This window comes from Lissotriton vulgaris, chromosome 1_1 (assembly GCF_964263255.1).
Source record: "Lissotriton vulgaris chromosome 1_1, aLisVul1.2, whole genome shotgun sequence".
In the NCBI taxonomy this organism is placed as follows: domain Eukaryota; kingdom Metazoa; phylum Chordata; class Amphibia; order Caudata; family Salamandridae; genus Lissotriton; species Lissotriton vulgaris.
Genome location: NC_141685.1, coordinates 38,867,972 through 38,882,803, shown reverse-complemented (window position 1 = coordinate 38,882,803; position 14,832 = coordinate 38,867,972). Strand labels below are relative to the sequence as shown.

General features: G+C 45.6%; 1 protein-coding gene across 1 annotated transcript; it reads right to left on the bottom strand.

The window, feature by feature from the left end:
- Positions 1–10,605: 10,605 nt before the first annotated feature.
- LOC147737101 (uncharacterized) lies at positions 10,606–12,722 on the bottom strand. Its single transcript, XM_086963589.1, has 2 exons — positions 11,002–12,722; positions 10,606–10,917 (listed from the first exon to the last, which is right to left on the bottom strand). Exons 1-2 carry the CDS (start codon positions 12,705–12,707, stop codon positions 10,674–10,676), a joined length of 1,950 nt encoding a protein of 649 aa, XP_086819715.1. The 5' UTR covers positions 12,708–12,722; the 3' UTR covers positions 10,606–10,673.
- Between the last annotated feature and the right edge of the window lie 2,110 nt (positions 12,723–14,832).

Genomic DNA, 14,832 nt, shown 5'->3' with positions numbered 1-14,832 from the left:
TAAATACAATAATCACTAGGGGATTCATTTAGAGGGTAGCATGGTATCCCTCACAATAACTCCAGGAGTCACAGTTCACACAATGTACATGTTTTGTTCCCCCTACTTCCAACCTTACATGCATCCCCAATCACCTGCCCAAACCTATCCCTGCTGATGCCAATGTGGTCCTACGACAACCCACAGACCATATTTTTGGCCCCTTTCAAAGTGCCCCTACAATAAAAATGCTGCAGTTGTAAATACATATCAACTACCATTTGTTGTGATTGAAACATTTTATTGAATAATAAAACCGAATAAACATAAGCTGATTATTAAAGCAAAACAAAACATCAGTTGCCATACACATAAGAGACAAAAGTAGTACATAAAAATCAACATACTGTAACACAGCATAGTTATGTAGAGCACAATTCCTAATTTCGGGCAATCTTTAAAGTTCAACGATAGAAACGTTCATAAAGAACAGGAAAGGAAAGAAAGAATGTGGGATACAGTGATTTCATTAATGTAATGCTTCCTAAATATAGAAAAACAAATACTATTATTTTCCTTAAGCAATAAAGTCCGCACATTAAAATACTAAGAGAAAAATATTGAACAATGAACATTTCATGTGTAATTAGAATTCAATTTGAATATTGTAACTTCCTCAGCATTATTTGACTCATGATTACAACCTGAATGCTTTCTGGAAAGGAACCGCCTCATGGGGTTCAAAATCACATATTTTCCAACAACAGGATTCAAATGTTAAACTTGAATTTCAATTCAATTTATTGATTTAGGCCTTTTTGGAGATCAACAATTTTAAATATATACAAAATCCACACGCTTTTGCAAAATTGTCACCTAAACTTTAATTCAATCCACTTTCTGATTAAACACTTCTCATTCCAGCGAGCATCACAGTACCACTTGTTGTTATCTTCCTAATTAGTGATAATGTTTCGGATGATTTTGAGGGAGGAGATTATCCCGGTCTGGCTATAACTGTTTAATGGGATCTTAGAAGGTACATCTCGCCTGCCTGACTATTGGGGTGATGCAGTTATTGCCCTGATTTTAAAGCCAGGGAAGGACCCAACTCAATGTCTGGCTAGCATTTGTAGGGAGGCCTTATGGATGGGTTCAAAGGGCCCTTTCATCAGTTCTGTTAGGACTAAATTTAGGTTCCATGCCGGCGGCGGCATCCTTTTAGGTGGTGCGATCCTTTTCTCCCCCTCTAGAATCTCTTTACTGCTTGTGAGGTAAAGAAACTCCTTCCTGTCTCTCCTCTAGTGTAGGCCACTATCGCTGCTAGGTGTACCCTCAGCGAGGATGAACTCAGCTTTGCTTTCAGCAGGTGTGTGAGATACCTTAGCACCGTTGATTCCTTTGTCATCTTTCTGTGCAGTTTTCCCTTATTGCACCATAGTGTGAACCTCCTCCATTTTGCCATATAGCACTTTCGTGTTGTAGGTCCTCTCGCCTCTCGTAGCACCCGCAGGGTGCTCTCTGGTAGTCTTAGATGTGCGAATTCTAAGTTTTCAGGAGCCATGCAGCTAGTCTGAGGCTCTCTGGCTCTGGGTGCAGTACTTCTCCGTTCTGCATGAAGAGTAAGTCTTTTCTTTTCCCGAACTTGTGGGGTGGCCCCTATGTCATTTCCATTATTTGTGAGTACCACGTCTGCCTTGCCCACTGTGGTGCCACCAGGATCAGTGTCATGTTGCTGGTTCTACACTTGTTGAGTACCCTGGGTATCAGTGGTATCAGGGGGAAAAGCGACAGCAAATCTTTTTGACCAGCTTATCCATAGGGCATTCCCCTGGGATTGTTCCCCTGGTTGCCTGGATGCGAAGTGTTGGCATTTTGCATTCCGGTGTGTTGCAAATAGGTCTGAGCTTGTTCATGTGTTTCCCCCATCCCTTCTGGGATGCGTCTATGGTGATGGTCCCTGTTGGGCTTGGTGGTGTTAAAGGCTTCCCTCTTGTTATGTTCTCCTTGTTCCACCATGATATCTCCTTCTGCACTGCGTGCGTTACAACCACTAGATCTTCCCAACTTCCTGTAGCTTGTGACCATTGTTCTTGCAGTCATTCCTGGAATGGTCTCATGTGGAGCCGTACATCTCGGACTAGGTGTATGCAGGACGCCATCATCCCCATGATCTTGCTCGCTGTCCTCACTGTCAGAGCTCGCATCTTCTGGTAGAGGTGTGTCTCCTTCAGTAGAACCAGTGTTCTCTTGTCGCTGGGGAACACTTTGCTCTGTATGGTGTCGATCTGTGCACTCAGGAAGATCTTCACTTGCTCTGGTTCCATTGAGGATTTCCCCCAGTGAATGGAGAAACCTAGGTTTGTCAGTGTTTCTGTCAACCGATGTGCGTGTTCCTTGCACGTCCTGTGTGAACTTGCTTTAAATAGCCAGTCGTCGAGGTAAGGGTATACGTGAATCCCTTCCCTCCGTAGGTGCGCTGCCAATGCTGCAAAGCATTTGGGGAAGACCCTTGGTGCAGATTTTAGTCCAAAAGCTAGGGCTGTGAACTGGTAGTGTTCTTTGTTGATTTTAAATCTTAGTAGATGCTTGTGCCGCCTGTTCATGGGAATGTGCAGGTAGGCATCTTTGAGGTCTATGGTGGACATAAAGTCTCCGTCCCTTATCTGAGGGTTGACCTCTTGTAGGGATGTCATTTTTAATTTTTGTGCCTTCATGTACTTGTTTAGGAACCTTAGATCCAGGATGGGTCTTAGCGTTTGGTCCACTTTTGGTACTAAGAAATAGGTTGAGTACACTTCCTTGTTCCTTTCTCAGTATGGGACTGGTTCGATGGCCTCCTTCTGGAGGAGTTCTTTCGCTTCCTCTAGGTGTAGCGCTAGCTCTCTCCCTGAATACGCCTTTCTTTTTGGTTTTCTGTTTGACTGTCTCTTTTCCAGTTCTATGCAGTATCCGAACTGTATGATGTTGAGTATCCATTTGTCTGTGGTTATCTTCTTCCACTCCTGGAGGAAGTGACTTAGCCCGCCTCCTACTGGTGTTACATGATCTTTGATGTTTTGTCCGTGTAACCCTTTATTTGTCTTGTTTTGCCCCACCCTTGGAAGTGCTGTGTGGGTGGGCACATCTAGCGTGACAGAGTCACTTTGAGGTGGGTTGTTGATTCCCTCTTCTAGTTTGTCCGCGTCCATTCGCCCTCCCGCGAAAGGACTGGCCCCAAGGCTGGTACTGCCAGGTTTGGCTTTTTCCGTTCCCCTTGTGCTTGGCTGTCTCCCTGGTGGGACTGCTGGAATGTCTGGTGTGACGTTCCTTGCTGGTTTCCCTCTCTTCCGTTCGGTCTCCGTGTCAGGGTACCCCTTCTCATCCCCCTGAATTGTAAGGCCCCCATGGACCTTGCAGTTTCGTTTTTTTTCTTCAGCTGGGTGAGCTTTTAATCCACCGGCGCCCCAAACAGTGTCTCTCCATTGAAAGGGGTGCTCAGAATGTTGTGCTGTGCCTTTGGTTTGAAGCCTGAGATCCTGAGCCAAGCCTGCCTTCACTCCGTGATTCCCAACATCATCAGCCTGCTGGACGGGTCAGCCCCATCCAAGGCTGTTTTGAGGCAAGAATTCGCTATATTCTTCCCCTCCTCCACAAGGTGTGAGGCTCTTTGTTGGTACTGGTCTGGGAGGTGCTTGAGCAGCTGTCCGATCTCATCCAGAATTTGGTACTGGTGCCTGTTAAGTAGGGCGTTTGAGTTAGCCATGCGTCAGTGCACCCCTGCATTTCTTCAATCAATCAATCAATCAGTACTTGTAAAGCGCGCTACTTACCTGTGAGGGTCTCAAGGCACTATGGGGAGGAGGGGTGCTGCTACTGCTCGAAGAGCCAGTTCTTGAGGAGTCTTCTGAAGGCGAGTAGGTCTTGGGTCTGCCGTATGTGGGTAGGGAGGGTGTTCCAGGTCTTGGCGGCGAAGTAGGAGAAGGATCTGCCACCGGAGGTCGTTCGTTGGATGCAGGGGACAGCGGCGAGGGCGAGGCTGGCAGAGCAGAGCTGGCAGGTGGGGGTGTAGAAGCTGAGTCTGCTGTTCAGGTAGGCTGGTCCGGCGTTGTGGAGTGCTTTGTGTGCGTGGGTGAGGAGCTTGAAGGTGATCGTCTTGTCGACGGGGAGCCAGTGTAGGTCTATCCGGTGGGGGGTGATGTGGCTGCGGCGGGGGACGTTGACGATCAATCGGGCGGAGGCGTTTTGGATGCGTTGTAGTCGACGTAGGTGTTTGGCTGCGATTCCTGCATATAGTGCGTTGACATAGTCCAGTCTTGTTCTGACGAGGGCTTGTGTCCCCGTTCTTCTTGTTTCGGTAGGGATCCACTTGTAGATTCTGCGGAGCATGCAGAGGGTGCTGTAGCAGGAGGAGGAGACGGCGTTGACCTGCTTAGACATGGAGAGGGAGGAGTCAAGGATGAATCCTAGGTTGCGTGCATGGTCAGTGGGTGTTGGTGCTGTTCCCAGTGTGGTCGCCCACCAGGAGTCATCCCAGGCTGCGGGGGTGGGTCCGAGGATGAGGACCTCCGTCTTGTCCGATTTCGGCATGCTTCCAGCTTTACGAGAATGTCGCTGTTTCAAATGAGATGTTGATGACCTTCCGTAGTTGGGGTGCGATGGCTGCGTCTGCTTTGTTGAATACGTGGTGTGGGCACGGGTCTGCGGAGGTCCTGAGTGGATGGAGTTCATGACCTTGCGTGTCTCGTCATCATTGACGTTGGACCAGGAGATCAGGGGGTTGGCGCTGGAAGTGTTTACAGGGGAGGTGGAGTCTGGCGTAGTCGGGGTGGTCGTGGTGTTGAAGCTGTCGTGGATGTCAGCGATCTTGCTGTGGAAGAAGATGGCTAGTGAGTCGCACAGTTCTTGTGAGGGCGGGATGTCGTTGGCACTGGGTTTGGAGAGTTCCTTTACGATGCTGAAGAGCTCCTTGCTGTTATCCAAGCGGTCTTTGAAGGAGGATCTCTTGGCTAATCTGTAGAGGTGGTGATGTCTGCGGGTGGCGTGCTTGTGAGCTGCATGGTTGTCCGGTGTGCGTTCGTGGAGCCATATCTTCCCCAGTTTCCGGCATTTCTTTCTATCTTCCTCCCGGTTAGGTTGATCCTCCTGCTTTCTTTGTCTGGTGGTGGGCCTGATGTTGTTGGCACAGTTGCCCTTTTTCTAGTAGTTGCCGCAATATTGGAGTCTACTGTGACGGATCCTTGGATGTACGGGGTTCTTTGGAGGAGTGCTTGTACTTCTTCTCCGTCCTTGGCATGAAGGACCTGCATGTTACTGGGTCTTTGAAAGCCTCCCTCCCTTGGTCCACGACACTCTGAAGCATGGGGAGGAACTAGCTTCTGGTCTGAGTGGGGAGCAGGGTATCCAAGAGTAAGTCTGCCTTTGGCTTTTCCTCCTCTAATCTGACACCAAAACCTGTTGCCGCGTTCCAGATGACCATATTATAGGCTCCAATGTCATCTGGCGGCGAAGGCCTCGAAGGGCACATGTCCATGGCCTCTTGTGGCCTTTCGGTGTCGAGGTCCTGCCATTGCAGGTCCTGTGTCCCCGAGGATGCCGAGCCGAGGGTTGTCCGCTGGTCATCGTCCAGCTCCTCCTCGTAGTATAGGGCCTCCTCCTCTAGGTGTTCCTGGGGCTTGGGAGTTTTCGGCGGCCCTTCGGCGGCCCTTCGGCGTCAAACTCCTCTTTTTCTTCTATTTCGACGATCGGCGTCTACGGCTTCGACAGAACCGTGAACCTCTTCATTTTTTTGTCAAACTCTTTTTTCCTTTGCAGGTGCTATCCATTTCGGCCTTGAGCCGTCTCTTCCTCCCCTGGAGCTCGGCGGCCTGTTCCGCGTCGAACGTTTCGGCCGACCTTTTCCTCGCCGCCATCAGCGTCGGCGTCGACCCGGTCTTCGGGTCATTCTCTCTCGACGTCGAGCGGTCCTTTTCAGGGACTTGCTTCGACGACCTTGGCATTTCGCCGTTCTTCGCCACCTGGGAGTCCTTTTCGAAGGATCCGCTGGGCTGTTTGTCCTTGGATGCAGCTGTAGCCGTCGGGATTTTCGGCGCCAGTGCTCCCTTTGAGGACTTAAGACTCTGTTTCTTGAGAGTCTGACTCAGACCTTCAAGGGTCTGTCAGGGGTTTGGGGGTCAATGACTCTCCTACCTCTTTAGAAGTGTTCTTATCGGACTCTCCGACCGTGTAGTCATTGGCTTCACCGGTGATGTTATCCTCCTCATTGCTGGAGAGTCCCAGGTCCCGAAGCGACGGCGGTTGGCCCTTGCCTTGCATGTTGTAGTTGGCCCTTCTCTGTCTCTCTCTAACCCGGAGAGTCTTCGGTGAGAAGGCGGGGCAGGCATTGCAGTCCTTGCTCTCATGGTCGACAGGTAGGCAAGGTTATAAACCGGGTGCTGCTCCTTCTGTGCGTATTTGTGGTGGCAGTTATGGCAGAATTTAAAGGGTGTCTTGTCCATTCTGTGCTCAGGGGGCCCCCTGTGTGCGCATTCTCCGTTGGACGTCGAAGTTCTCCTTCTTCTTCGTCGTCCCGGCTTGGTGGTCTAGTCCCTCGTTGTCTTCTCCAAAATTTTCTGTTGAAAATTCGCCTTTTCTGCGTCTTCTTTCCTCCAAAAATTCTGGAGCTCTTCGGAGACGATCCAGACCCAACGGCGGAAAATAGAATCTGAAGATGGCGCCCAAAGGTGGGAGCTTCCGCAGGAAGCAGGCCGACGTCATAGGAAGTAACACCAGAACGTGGGACGTCAACGCCCACCTAGGCTACAAAAAAAAAAGAAAGAAAAGACTACGATTACGGACCCAACCACTAGACCGCGGAATAATGCACAGCATAGTGAATCCAGAAAGATTCACGCTGCAAAAATTGTAGTTACCAGACAGCTCAAGAGCTCTAGAACGAGCAGAATCTACCCTCCAAGACTCTACATAAGAATAAAAAGGAGTTAGAATAACCAAGTCCTTTTCCATTCCACCCTACCCCACAGCACTGCCACCAACTCCACCACACTAACCTTGAAAACCATAGCTCCTATCCCCAAAACACCGTCATCTGTTCCCACAAAACACTGGCCCTTTCTGCTTGTCCTAAAGCTACTCCCCCACACTGCCACCTACCCTCAAAACAATACATGGCTACACTGTCTGGATTGATCTGTTGCAGCAAAGTTTGTACTATGTTGTGACTTGGACACAGCCAATTGCTTTGGTCAGGCGATTGACATGAGTGTGGAACTTCGGTGCATTGCCTGGATTAGGTCTATATGCTTCTCTAAAGATACCCGAGCATCGTTAATGGACAAGCTATTTGATGGCGCTCGCCTTTTAATCAAGAAAGTGGACTAGGCCCCAGACAGATTCCTTGGGTTTGTCTGCCTCCGCCACGCAATTTCATCACAAATCTCATCCCCTTTTGGCTACAGTAGGGTTTTTCAACTCTGCCAGCGACAGACCCTGCTACAAACCCAACAGGTCTCCCAGTTCTTTCATGGCCATGGCACACAAAGGCAACGTCCAAGACATCATGCCACTGAGTGACCTGCTGCTACGACTGGTGCAGCTGCAAAACCTCTTGGTGTCCTTCCAGACACTGACTCACCCTATTGTAGGCAGTATCCAGCATTTTCTCCAGTGAATTAGAATATGCCAGTGGCAGACCCCTCTCCCTATTCCACCCAGACTTAACAGTGGTGACGGATGTATCACTTCTGGGTTGGGAAGGTCATATGGGAGACAGAGATTAGGGAACCCTCGTCACCGACAGAGCCCCAACTCCACATCAAGCTGTTGGAGTTGGGAGAATTTCACTTGGCGATGAAGGTCTTCTGGCCCACCATCACAGGATGGCTGGTGCAGCTTCTCACAGACAAGACAGTCAATGACGATGGTCTCATCAGGAAATGTCACACAAACGTGTTTGACAGCGAGCCGAGGATTCACTGGCTGCAGTTGTTTGGTCTGACGAACGGGCGCTGGAACTGCTTAGTTGAATTTGACTTCCTCCCAGGTACGCTGCCCCAAGATACAGAAGAATCCTTACTCTGTTGTATTGAATATAGTTGAGAAGCATATGGGGGAGACGGCGATCTACCATCCTGATGAGACCATGGTAATTAACTGGAACGGTAGAAACATTGACTATACAGGGATTATGTCTTCTGAGAATCGCCTTTGCTTAACTTGTATTGTACAATGGTAATTTACAGCCCTGCTTTTGTGTACAAAATGTGGATCGGACTGTTTTATCATCATATCACTTTCATCTTGAGCACTGCGCAGTCATCACTCAACAATTTATATATACACTTGCTGCTGAGAATACAATTAGAATTTTGGGAAATGAAAAGGCCTCATCTGAATTCTAATCATGATAAAAAAGGTGTATTAATATCTGCCCAGGGCCTGCATATGTGATACAGACCTGTGAGATAATGAACTCATAGACCTCTGTAGTTGTTCACAGTGCTCTGGGAAGTGCTTTTATGCGTCTACGCTTGTCACTTCTGGAGCAGAATGACGTCGACACTGAGCTGCATGATGTCTCCTACTGCGTGCAGCAGGACTGCTGTTTTAAAGTTTGAGGATCCAGTCTGGCGTGTGGGGAATATTCACAAGGTGAGGAATCTGTAAGCAAAGGAGTATCCACCAGAAAGAGCGTTACCGAAGGCAACTAACTGGTTTGTTATGTTTTCCTGCTGTTGTATATTATCTAATTCTGGGTGGTGAACTCCGCTTGCAGAGTTTCCGTATTCCACGGAGCTCCCGGAGTTCCTAAAAACTCTGCACCGTGGAGCGTAGCGAGGTTTTTTCCACGCTCGCGTTTTTCAATGTCATGTATTGGAGCGAGGAAAATCCACCTCCTGATGAGATTTTTCCTTGCTCATGCTCGCCAAGGTCTAGTTGGTGATCAAAATCAACTTCTTGGCGAGATTCGTTGCCGGATTTCTCAATGCGAGTGGTCGTGCCAGGTCACAACCACTTGCGTTGAGAAACTTTCCTTCGCATTGACAAAGCTGCCGCTCAAGTAGTGGGCCAGGGACAGACTAATTTGACAGACTAATTTGCATATAGCCAGGTTCTGAGCTGGGATGGGGCAGTGAGCTAAATAACGGTGATGGATCAAGCCCTGATCTTTGGACTGGGTAAGAGTGGGCTGCCTAATTCAGACACTCTGTTCATCACCACCCCCTTTTCTGAATCGTTTTTGGCCACTATAGGTGTGGCAGGGTATACTCAGACATGAGTCCCTTGCTCACTGCTTCATCAGGATTCAAGCAAGCCGGGCCGACGACGCCTGAAATGGCAGAAACCGGTCCCCGGAAGCTTGTCTCCTTTCTGGTGAAGAATTGGCTTGGTAGTTTGGTCTGCCCTGTTCCCATGATGCACTGGGCCAGGGACAGACTAATTTGCATATAGCCAGGTTCTGAGCTGGGATGGGGCAGTGAGCTAAATAACGGTGATGGATCAAGCCCTGATCTTTGGACTGGTTAAGAGTGGGCTGCTTAATTCAGACACTCTGTTCATCACCACCCCCTTTTCTGAATCGCTCAAGTAGAAGCAGCTGCACCCTCTTGCGCTGCACATGGTGCCATTCACGATTAATTTTTCAGGGTGGGACAAACAATCGGAGATCAAAATCACCACGAACGGCATGACCCTAACGCACTCCGCTGCTCGTAGAACTCCGCATAGTGCGGCGCAGTTTTTGACACTTCGCAAAGTTCTTCATTGAGGACCACCACCTAGGCTTAATCTTATCATGAAAATCTAGATTTCAGTCATATGTTAAGAAACAAGGGTGAGTAGAAACCTTTTGGGTGGAGAAAATGTAAGACATTAATATTGTGAATTTTTTGGTACTTAGTTGATTTTTGCAAGTACTAACACTTCTCTGTGTAAAATAAATACCTTGAGATTTTTTAAACTTTCAGATACTCAAATTGTGGATTTTGTTGCAATTAAAACATTTTCGAGGCCTGAAATTTCTTTGGAGGTTGCATGCGGGCAGCCTAAGTTATCCTGCAAGAGTTTCTTGATTAAACCACAATATGTGCTATCTCATGTAGTCAGGTTGTTAGAAGCTTTTCTGCAACTCAAGATACGCCTTACTTTTCGCCTGGTTTGGATGCATTTCTCATGTTTAGTGAGATTTCCTTTCTGATTATAACGTTTCTGGCTTTCCCCTCCTGTAGAAGGCTTTAGTCCAGTGTGAATTCTCTCATGTTAAGTGACATTGTATTCGTGATTAAACCTTATCTGACATTCAGAACACACATAAGGCTTTTTTTCTCCCATGTGAGTTCGCTCATGACAAGTGAGAAGTAATTTGTAAACAAAACTTTGCTTGCATTTCGAGCACTCATAAGGTTTTTCCCCAGAGTGGGATCTCTCATGAAGCATAACACTGTCTTTCGGATACAAGCTTTTATGGCATAAGGATTCTCTCCAGTGTGGAGTTTCTCATGGTAAGATAGCGTTTTTCTCTGCAGCTTTTCTGGCATTCAGAGCACTCATAAGGTTTTTCATCAGTATGGAGTCGCTTCTGGTTAGCGAGGCTGTGCCTATCAAAGAGGAATTTCTGGCATTCACAGCGTTGGTAATGTTTTTCCCTGTGTGCGTCTGCTCATGTAGTGTGAGATTGCATTTAAAATTGATGCTTTTCTGGCATTTGGAGCACTAAATTATTTTTGATGGTGAGTTTTCTTATGGTGCATGTAACCATCTCTACCTCTGAATCTTTTCTGACATTTAGAACACTGATAATGTTTTTCCCCAGTGTGGATTCTCACATGTGCAGTGAGATAATATTTTTGGCTGAAACATTTTTGGCATTCGGAGCACTGATAAGGTTTTTCCCCAGTGTGGGTTCTTATATGCTGAATGAGACATCTTTTTTCACTGAAACATTTCTGGCATTCCGAGCACCTATAAGGTTTTTCCCCAGTGTGGGTTCTTATATGCTGAATGAGACGTCTTTTTTGACTGAAACATATCTGGCATTCAGAGCACCTAAAAGGTTTTTCCCCAGTGTGGGTTCTTATATGGTGATTGAGACTGATTTTTTCACTGAAACATTTGTGGCATTCAGAGCACTGATACGGTTTTTCTCCAGTGTGGGTTCTTATATGCTGAGTGAGATAGCATTTTTCACTGAAACATTTGTCGCATTCAAAGCATTTATAAGGTTTTTCCCCAGTGTGGGTCCTTGTATGTTTAATGAGTCTTCTTTTCTCACAGAAACATTTCTGGCATTCAGAGCACTGATAAGGTTTTTCCCCAGTGTGGGTTCTTATATGCTGAGTGAGACTGAGTTTGTTTATGAAACATTTCTGACATTCAGAGCACTGATAAGGTTTTTCCCCAGTGTGGAATCTCACATGTGCATTTAGAAGTGATTTAAGTTTGAAATCTTTTGGGCATTCAGAGCACTGATAAGGTTTTTCCCCAGTGTGGGTTCTTATATGCTGAGTGAGACTGAGTTTGTTTATGAAACATTTCTGACATTCAGAGCATGAATAAGGTTTTTCCCCAGTGTGGGCTAATGTATGTCGAGAAAGTCTTCTTTTGTCACTGAAACATTTCTGGCATTCAGAGCACCGATAAGGGTTTTCCCCAGTGTGGGTTTTTATATGCAGCGTGAGATGTCTTTTTTCATTGAAACATTCCTGGCATTCAGAGCACTGATAAGGTTTTTCCCCAGTGTGGGTTCTTATATGCTGAATGAGACGTCTTTTTTCACTGAAACATTTCTGGCATTCAGAGCACTGATAAGGGTGTTCCACAGAATGGGTTATTGCATGTCGAGAAAGACTTACTTTGTTACAAAACCTTTCCTGGCAATCAGAACACTGATAAGGTTTTTCCCCAGTGTGGATTCTCACATGTGCAGTTAGAAGTGATTTATGTTTGAAATGCTTTGGGCATTCAGAGCACTGATAAGGGGTTTCCCCAGAGTGGATTCTTGTATGTTCAGTGAGTCTGCTTTTGTAAATAAAACATTTCTGGCATTCAGAGCACTGAAAAGGTTTTTCTCCAGTGTGGGTTCTTCTATGATGAGTGAGACGGCTTTTGTCAATGAAACATTTCTGGCAATCCGTGCACTGATAAGGTTTATCCCCAGTGTGGGTTCTTCTATGCCGAGTGAGACTGTTTTTGTCAATGAAACATTTCTGGCAATCCGTGCACTGATAAGGTTTTTCCCCAGTGTGGGTCCTTGTATGTATAGTAAGTCCTCTTTTGACACTAAAATATTTCTGGCATTCCGAGCACTGGTAAGGTTTTTCCACAGAGTGGGTTAATACATGTCGAGAAAGACTTTGTTTGTTACTAAACCTTTTCTGGCATTCAGAGCACTGATAAGGTTTTTCCCCAGAGTGGATTCTCATATGGTCAGTGAAATAAGATTTACGGCTGAAACTTTTTTGGCATTCAAAGCACTGGTAAGTGTTTTCCGCAGAGTGGGTTAATGCATGTCGATATAGACTCGCTTTGATACTAAACCTTTTCTGGCATTCAGAGCACTGATAAGGTTTTTCCCCAGTGTGGATTCTCATATGCTCAGCGAGATAAGATTTACGCCTGAAACTTTTTTGGCATACTTTGCACGGAGAGTTTTTTCCCCCCGTGTGGATTCTCATATGCTCAGTGAGATAAGATTTACGCTTGAAACTTTTTTGGCATACTTTGCACTGAGATAGGTTTTTCCCAGTGTGCATTCTCTCAAATTCAGTGAGATGAGATTTATGGCTGAATCTTTCTTGGCACAGGTAACTTTTTCCCCAACTTGGGTTATTTTGCTTTGATTGAGGTGGGTTTGAACACTGAATTTGTTCTCATAGCCCGTGTTTTTATAAGGTGTATTCATTAGTTACATTTAATTTTCTCTTCCTTACATGCCACAGTAAGAGTGAACCCGATTTTAGAATCAGGCTTGTTTAGATAATGTTCAGTATTTATCTCTACAAGAAATTGTGTGTTTTACACTTGAATTGAGCAAAATATGTCTGGAAGCAGCCCTGTAACACCTGTCGAAATGTTTCTAGCAGATGATAGTCTTTAGGTTATAGCCTATCCGGCAGCAACTTATTTTGTGACTGAAGATTTTCTCAAATCTATTTGTATAGGTTCTTAACAATGCAGTGATAAGGTGTTAGTCTGATATTTAATAATTAAACTGATAAGTACCTTTTTGCACTGACGTCATGGCAGTAACTGAGGGTGTTAGAACGTGCACAGTACTATTGTGGATCACCAGTCGCAGAACATCAGTTCCATTTACCCTTTCTTTGTTTGGTGTAAGGTTAAGGTTTGTAGTTCTGAAGACGAGGATGTATTTACATTACCTATAGCGCAACTGTGCTCATTTAATCCATTTTTATCTTTAACAGTTTTACATATCACTCTCGCACAGCAGATAATGTTCAGGCGATTTACATAGAATTACAGAACAGTACACAATAAAAAGGAAACAATCTGAGATGGTTATGAACACAATAAAGTGGTGAATTTTTAAGGTTTTCGCAAGAGTGAGCAGAGTGGATCGTGGTCTTCTACCCAGAGGCAGATAGTCTCAAACTTGTGTAACTGGTTAAAAACGGTTGTTGAACAAAGGTGATTTTCCAATCTTTCGGTTGTTAACGTGTCAGCTTCGGAGTCTTCTCTCAGCGTCTTTTCCTTGATCGTCTGCAGAAGAAACCTTTTGTTATAACTTTCTTTTATGCAGTGTGTGCTTCCTCTCTGGAATTACATGATGTTTTAGATGAACGTTATTCTGTGCACAGATATGGCTTTGCTCTGGGTTAATGAAATGCTAAATTAGACACTTCACTTGCATTATAGTACTTTCCTCAGCTCCCACTTCCTCGCCACACCTAGATTTTTGAAATTGTTTTAACGTAGAATGCTGGATGTCCTTCAGTTTTTCAAAATAATCCTTCTTATGGCACTGACTTCAGTTGACTGGTGCTAAATCTTGCTTTCTTCGTCAGTAATTTTATTCACCTATAGTATTAAATTAAATAGTTAATACATGAAAATTTCCCAAAATATAATTTACAAGCCAAATCAATGCAGAGTTGCAGAATTTTGAAAATGTTGAGCTGTTTTTCAGACAGAGCAGAGTGTAGAATGGTAGCCTGAGAGTACTTGGATGTAGGAGTGAGGATTTATAGAATTTTCAACATTTTATTAAGCACACAAAGGATACATGTACCCTATGGACTTGTAACATAGAATCCCAAAGGCAGAAATTAAAGTCATATGCACTGGCACAAAACAGATATTTAAAAAAGGATACTATTAATTAATTTTTAATGTAGATTTCTGGGACGGGAATTTCCCCTCCATGGACAACAAGCATTTTCCCCTGCCCTGAGTTACCACCAACTTGTCTCTGGTATCCTGACTTTTGAGCTCTGGCCTCTGCCGCACACAAATCTATTGTGTATTGCGAGGACTATGCCTAAACATATCCCTCAACTATGGTCCAGAGTATGAATCAAGGGCAATTAAATGAAGGAGTACTTTCATGTGCTCATTTTATTCCACCTGATTATCAGTTGTTAGGTTTTTCTGCACCTGGATGTACCGGTAGCAGAAAAACAGGACACCATTTTTTTCCAGACAGGAAAATTAAACTGAAAAGACGCACAAGACTGTGGGTGCAGCAGAAGCAGCCAAGACTTGTGCTGTTTTTTTACTAACTGGGGGAAACACAATTCTTCCCTTTGTTAGACATTTCTTTACCCTTCCCTACCCTGCTTCACCCATCGCCCCCCAACCAACCACATGCATATATCTACCACCTGCTTAAATCAAGTGGTAAATAAAAGCCCAAAAACA

Excerpts from the sequence above, each read along its gene's own strand:
- LOC147737101 (XM_086963589.1), bottom strand. The coding sequence starts at position 12,707 with ATGCACACTGGGAAAAACCTATCTCAGTGCAAAGTATGCCAAAAAAGT. Across the intron at positions 10,918-11,001 it reads ACTGGGGAAAAACCTTTTAG|GTGCTCGGAATGCCAGAAAT; the intron begins GTGCTCTGAATG and ends AAAACCTTATAG.